Genomic DNA, 7,007 nt, shown 5'->3' with positions numbered 1-7,007 from the left:
CAGTGAAAAACCTCCTCAAGCGCCTAGGTGTACATGACAGGACATGCCTCACAATGGGTAAGTCAGGTCACACTCACTAAGTGAAATCATAGGGAGACCAATCAGGGTCACACTGTTTTGCGAGAATGTTCCAACCATGTGGGATCGGCACCGACTTAAAGGAGCACTCAAACTGGATGATCCCCAAGACCTACACTCCGAAGAGTCCGTCAGGGCCTCTCCCTCCTGATTCAGGTCCAACCCAAAAAAAACATTTGAACACATAGACTCTACCGATGAATTATGCAATGCACACAACTACTTAATTGTTTTCAAAATCTCAATTTTATATATATATATATATATATATATATATATATATATAATATATTTTAACTCAATGTACCTCAAGTGATTAAACTCGTCAGGTTCCCACAGTAGATCCCATCACAACTCATCGCGCATTAACTCGTCGCCCTTAAAGGGTTTTACAATTGTGTGATTACATAATTCATGACTCACAATTCAAAACATACAACATCTCAACAATCATGTAATTCATAATCCATTAAATACTAAATAATTATCACTTACACACAATCCCAATCACAATTTCATAATAAAATAATTTATCACATCCCATGCATCCTACACATATAATTCAATAGTAACATTTACTTGACACAACAAAAAAATATAAATTAAACCGAAATATATTAATTCAACAAAATAAATAAAAAAACTTCTACAACAATTAATTTATAAAGTCACAACAATAATCACTATGAAAAAATAATGTCTATAACCTTATTATTTATTTATTTATTATTATTATTATTACACATCACAGTGAAAATGCATACTTGAAATACACTAAGACTAAAATAAATAGAGTACCAAACCATTTTTTTTATACTTCCAAATGTTTCTTAATGCTCAAATATATTAATTAAACAAAATAAAAATAATTATTATCAAGCAATAATTTTACAACAATATATAATTTATTATTATACAAATATAACATATACAACTAAAAAGAAATAAACTAATAATTTCACAACACTATTTAATTTATTCTGAAAAGCAATAAACAATAGTTTCACAACAGTATTTAATTTATAACAAAAAAAAACTTACTTATTATCAATTGTATTTGCTAAAAAAAATATTCGAACACGTAACTAAAAGAGAATTTGTACCCGGCGTTTCCAAATAAAAAAAGGACGTGGTCACAAAATTTGTGATATAAAATTAATGGCCACTTTATTAAGTAAGCAAGTATAACCAACCAAATGAAATCAATTAAATCCATTAATTAGTAAATTAAAAAGCTTTTATTTTAAAAATAAATCTCTACGAAGAGGAGTGTAAATCTTTTCATCTTCTTTCTTTTCAAATATACTAAAATCAAGCCTCAAGAAGAATTTCTTAATGCTCCAATTAATATGTATTAAAACTGCACAAAGTCTCAAACATCAAAAGCACTGCAGCAAGGAAATCAAGCTCTATTTGGCCAGTACGGGTTCCTTCACTTTCTCGGAAATCAAACAAAAAAAAAATGGAAAACAAGGAAGAAGCATAGTACCGAAATGGTGTTGGAGAATATATATATATATAAACAAAAGAGATATATGTATATCTATATATAATGTATTTTCAACAAAGCCATACAGTAAGTGATTCATAAATTTTGATTACAAACAAAAGGAAAAATAATTAAATGACAGGCATAAAACAACGAAAATTATATGCGTTAATATACAAAAAGAAATCAAGTAATAACCATTAATAATTAAAAAAAAATTGATATATACTAAAAAAATATCATATCAATATACATTAAACATGATCATAGAATTTCATGAATTAAAATTTTATAAAAAAAAACAACCCAAAATACCCCAAAATTGATCCTCCAGAGATCCCTATACATGTTCCTTCTAATCCAGAAGCGTGAGTAACTCATCCCTTACCTCGATGTAGTCGTTCAAACTTTCTCCGTTAGCAATCGTGACGTTTCTGGTACTCTCTAGAGCTCATCCTTTGGTTGCTCTGTTAGGATTCTAGTGCGTCAGAAAAAGAAAAAGGAACAAAAGTGTTTTGTGAAAGCTGCTCTAGGTTAAAATTTTGGCTTATATAGTGGGAAATTATGACCTATTTAATTTTATTTATTTATTTATTTATTTAATTTATTTATAAGAGAGCTTAAAAGTTACGGCTGTTACAATTCCATCCCCCTTAATAGAAGTTTCCCCTCGAAACTTACCCGTATCGAATAAGGTAGGATATGCATCACGCATTTGACCTTTTAGTTCCCAGGTAGCATCCTTGCTTGAAGCACTTCCCCAAATCTTTTTCCCCCTTAGCTGCTTAACCATACGATCGTCGATCCTCAGTGGTTGTGCTTCATATGTCAAGTTCTCTTTCACTTGGACATTGTCCAACTCAATCACGTGCGACAAATCATGGACATATTTTCTGAGCTGAGAGATATGGAAGACACTATGGAGATTTGAGAGGGATGGTGGCAAAGCCACTTGATACGCAACTGGGCTGACATGCTTTAGGATTTCAAAGGGACCAATGAGTCTAGGTGTGAGCTTATGGGACTTCAATGCCCTACCAACCCTAGTCCACAGAGTGACTCTCAAGAATACATGATCACCTACAGCAAATTCAAGATCCTTTCTTCTCTTATCATAGTAGCTCTTTTGCCTACTTTGGGCTACTCTCATCCTTTCTTGGATCAACTTGACCTTTTCAATGGTCTGTTGAACCACCTCAGGTCCTAAGTCAATGCTCTCATCGGGATCTACCCAACATAGAGGTGTCCTACATCTTCTACCATACAATGCCTCGTAAGACGCCATACTTATACTAGAGTGAAAACTATTGTTGTATGTAAATTCTATCAAGGGTAAGAAACTATCCCAACTACCCTTCTGCTCTAACACACAGGTTCTCAAGAGGTCCTTTAAGGATTGGATGGTGTGCTCGGTTTGACCATCAGTTTGTGGATGGTAAGCAGAACTCAACCTAAGCTTTGTCCCCAAGGCTTTATGAAGACTCTCCCAAAATCTAGAGGTAAATCTGGGATCTCTATCAGAGACTATGCTAGAAGGAACACCGTGTAGTCTAACTATTTCACTGACGTACAAGCTAGTCAACCTCTCTAAGGAATATCTAATGTTAATTGGGATTAAATGAGCAGATTTCGTCAACCTATCTACAATAACCTAAATGGAATCTAAACCTTTGGGGGTCCTAGGTAACCCCACCACGAAATCCATGGAGATGCTATCCCACTTCCACTCAGGTATCTCTAAAGGTTGCAACTTCCTTGAAGGCTTTTGGTGTTCTATCTTAGCCTTTTGACACACTAGGCATGCAAGGACAAACTCATTAACTTCTCTCTTCATACCTGGCCACCAAAACATCTGCCTAAGGTCCTGGTACATCTTAGTCGCTCCCGAGTGGATACTCAGACTACTTCTATGGCCCTCTTCCAAGATCGTTCTCCTAAGCTTGGGTACACTAGGAACACACACCTTATCCTGAAATCTTAAGACTCCATCAGTTCCCACTCTAAAACTACTCTCTCTCCCTGCGACTATGGACTCTATTTGAGCTGACAAGAATGGGTCCAACTTCTGACCCTCACGGATCTCGCTCAAGAGTTCGCTGGTGACTCTCAACATACCCAACTTAATGCTACTAGAGGTGATCTCACATGCCAAACTCATGTCTCTAAACTGCTCTAAGAGGTCTAACTCTCTAACCATCAAAGCAGACATTTGAAGGGATTTCCTACTCAAGGCATCAACTACAACATTGGCTTTACCTGGGTGATAGCTAAGCTCAAAACTGTAATCCTTAAGGAACTCTAACCATCTCCTCTGCCTCATGTTAAGCTCTTTTTGATAAAACAAAGATCTAAGGCTCTTATGGTCACTAAACACCTCAAATTTAGATCCATAAAGGTAATGCCTCTAAAGCTAAAGAGCAAAAACTACGGCTGCTAACTCAAGATTGTGTGTAGGATAATTCCTTTCATGTATCTTAAGCTACGGAGAAGCATAGGCCACTACCAGTCCCCGTTGCATAAGCACCCCACCCAAACCCATCTTGGATGCATCACAGTACACCACAAAAGGTTCACTCGGGTCAGGTAACACTAAAACTGGTGCAGTGGTCAATCTTTCCTTAAGGGTACGAAAACTACTCTCACACTGGGCATCCCACTCAAAAACTTGACCCTTACAAGTAAGCTTAGTCAAAGGTAAGGCTAGCTTAGAAAAACCCTCTATGAATCTACGGTAGTATCCTGCTAAGCCATGGAAACTCCTAATCTCAAACATTGACTTAGTAGAAAAACCCTCTATGAATCTACAGTAGTATCCTGCTAAGCCAAAGAAACTCCTAATCTCAAACACTAACTTAGGACTCTCCCAACTCATCACTGCCTCTACCTTGGAAGGATCTACTGTTATCCCTCCCTTGGATATAACGTGCCCTAAGAAGCTCACCTCCTCTAGCCAAAAATCACACTTGGACAACTTAGCATACAATCTATTGTCTTTGAGGGTTTGCAACACAAATCTCAAATGCTCCTCATGTTCCTCTCTAGTCTTAGAATACACCAAGATATCATCTATGAAGACCACTACAAAACTATCTAGGTAGGGGTGAAAGATCCTATTCATATAATCCATGAACACACACCAGGGGCGTTGGTCACACCAAAAGGCATAACAAGTACTCATAATGGCCGTAACGGGTCCTGAAGGTAGTCTTCGGAACATCTTCTGGCTTCACTCTAATCTGGTGGTAACCTGACCTAAGATCTATCTTACTAAATACACAAGCTCCTACTAATTGATCCATCAGGTCATCTATCCTAGGCAAAGGGTACCTATTCTTAATCGTTACCTTATTCAACTGACGATAATCTACACATAGCCTCATAGTCCCATCCTTCTTCTTAACTAACATCACTGGTGCTCCCTAGGGTGACACACTAGGCCTCACAAACTGTTTCTTAAGATCGCTCAACTTTATAGGGGACATCCTATAAGGTGCTATGGATATGGGTCCAATACCGGGCACTAGGTCTATAGAGAACTCGACCTCTCTCTCAAGTGGTAATCCTGACACCTCCTCAAACACCTCTAGAAACTCTCACCAATAGTATATCACTCACAAGGGTTTTGGTCTCAACACTCATACTAGCTAAGATCATGTATACCTGTACATCCTCCTTTAAAGATGCCTCAACTTGGTTAGCAAACAAAAACATATCACCTTCACTCACACTAGACTCATGAAAGACAATAGATTTCTGAAAATAATTTAATAAGACATGATTGAAAGATAACCAGTCCATACCAAGAATAACATCAATCTGACTCAAAGGTAAAAAAACTAAGTTAATCAGAAATTGTCTTTCAGAAATTAAGACAGGACATTGCAAACACACATAAGAAGTTAAAATAGACCCACTAGCAGGTGTATTCACAATCAAGTCAAATTTCAAGGAAGACACATGTAAGGCAAGTTTTTCAACACAGACATGAGAAATAAACGAATGGGTCGCACCTGAATCATCCAATACAACCAAGGGAACTTGACTTATGAAACACATACCTTGAATGAGATCATCAGACTGTGCGGCATCAACACCACTAAGAGCAAACACTCTCCCTGTGGTCCTTGATCGTCCATTCTGATTATTCAGACTTCCACTCATCTTCTCCCTCCTCAGATGTGGTTAATTGGTACTGAGGTGGCCCTTACCTCAGCAGTTGAAACAAGTCACGTCACTATTTGGGCACTCACGAGCAAAATGACCCATCTTACCACACTTAGCACATCGGGTTGGCGTAGCAGGTGTAGCAGGAGCACCACCACCACCTCTACCAGCAGGTTGAGACACTCTGTTAACTGACTGAGAACTCCCACCAGCTAGGTGATGTCCTCCACTGGTCCTTTGTCCCCCAGAATGGTTTCCATATTTCCCGAGAGGGGCAGAATGTGGCTTAGCAAGACTGTGAGTCACAGGCTTCTTCTCTTTCCCATGACTAGCATTGGCATTCCTGTAAAATGCAACCTTCTCCCGCTGATCTTCATCAAAGATCCTACACATGTTGGTCAACTGTGCAAAGTTATGAATACTGTGATAATTCACCATCATCTTTACTTCTGGTCGGAGGCCATTAACAAATTTTACACATTTGGACCTCTCCCTAGCTTCCCCTTGATAATGAGGAAAATACCTTACAAGGTTCTCAAATCTCGCTGCATACTCCGTCACTGTCATACTCCCCTATTTCAGCTCGAGGAACTCCATCTCCTTTTTGTTCTTCACATCTTCTAGAAAATACTTCTCCAGAAAAGTCTATCGGAAGGTCCCTCATGGGACAACAACACCACATGTTCCCTCTAAACGTGGGCGAGTGTTCTCCCACCAATACTCTGCCTCATCCGCCAACATATGAGTAGCAAACAACACCTTTTGTTGGTCTTGACACTCCGTCACCCGGAAGATCTTGTCAATCTCCCTTAGCCAAGCCTCAGCACCCTCAGGAAGCGATCTAAACCATGGTACATAGTTGCTCCTCCACCGCCTCCCCGATTGGCCATAACTTGCGGCAAGTTGTTCAAGGCCTCGGTAAGAAGTCGTTCTCGTTCATTTCTCGCAACCATTACTTCCTATGTCACACAAGAAACAAAAATTTGAAAAGAAAAAGAAGAAAAAAAAAATACCAACACAATAAAGTACACTTCTAATCAAACAAAACAAACACAACGCATCAGAGTACACAAGGAAACACAGAAAGCTCATAACACACATAGCCGAAAGGTCCGACCTACTCTGATACCACTAAATGTGACACCCTCTACCCTTACAAATAACGAATAAAAGGAAATAAAATCATGCAAATATTTTTTTTAAAACACATTGACTTTAAATTGATTTCAAAAGATAAAGGGTTTGCATTCACTTAATGAAAACATAGTATAAATTG

The 7,007-nt window shown here is 38.1% G+C and overlaps 1 protein-coding gene across 1 annotated transcript; it reads right to left on the bottom strand.

Moving 5' to 3' along the window:
• Window positions 1-5,776: 5,776 nt before the first annotated feature.
• On the bottom strand, window positions 5,777-6,298 carry LOC114416087 (cleavage and polyadenylation specificity factor subunit 4-like). The gene has a single exon (XM_028380965.1). It carries the CDS (start codon window positions 6,296-6,298, stop codon window positions 5,777-5,779), a length of 522 nt encoding a protein of 173 aa, XP_028236766.1.
• Window positions 6,299-7,007: the final 709 nt, after the last annotated feature.

Source organism: Glycine soja, chromosome 6 (genome assembly GCF_004193775.1).
Source record: "Glycine soja cultivar W05 chromosome 6, ASM419377v2, whole genome shotgun sequence".
Lineage (NCBI taxonomy): Eukaryota > Viridiplantae > Streptophyta > Magnoliopsida > Fabales > Fabaceae > Glycine > Glycine soja.
Note: the sequence above shows the minus strand (reverse complement) of the source record. Positions and strands in the feature narration are given on the sequence as shown.

What these genes read in the sequence shown, in the direction of transcription:
- LOC114416087 (XM_028380965.1), bottom strand. Translation starts at nt 6,298, where the DNA reads ATGACAGTGACGGAGTATGCAGCGAGATTTGAGAACCTTGTAAGGTAT.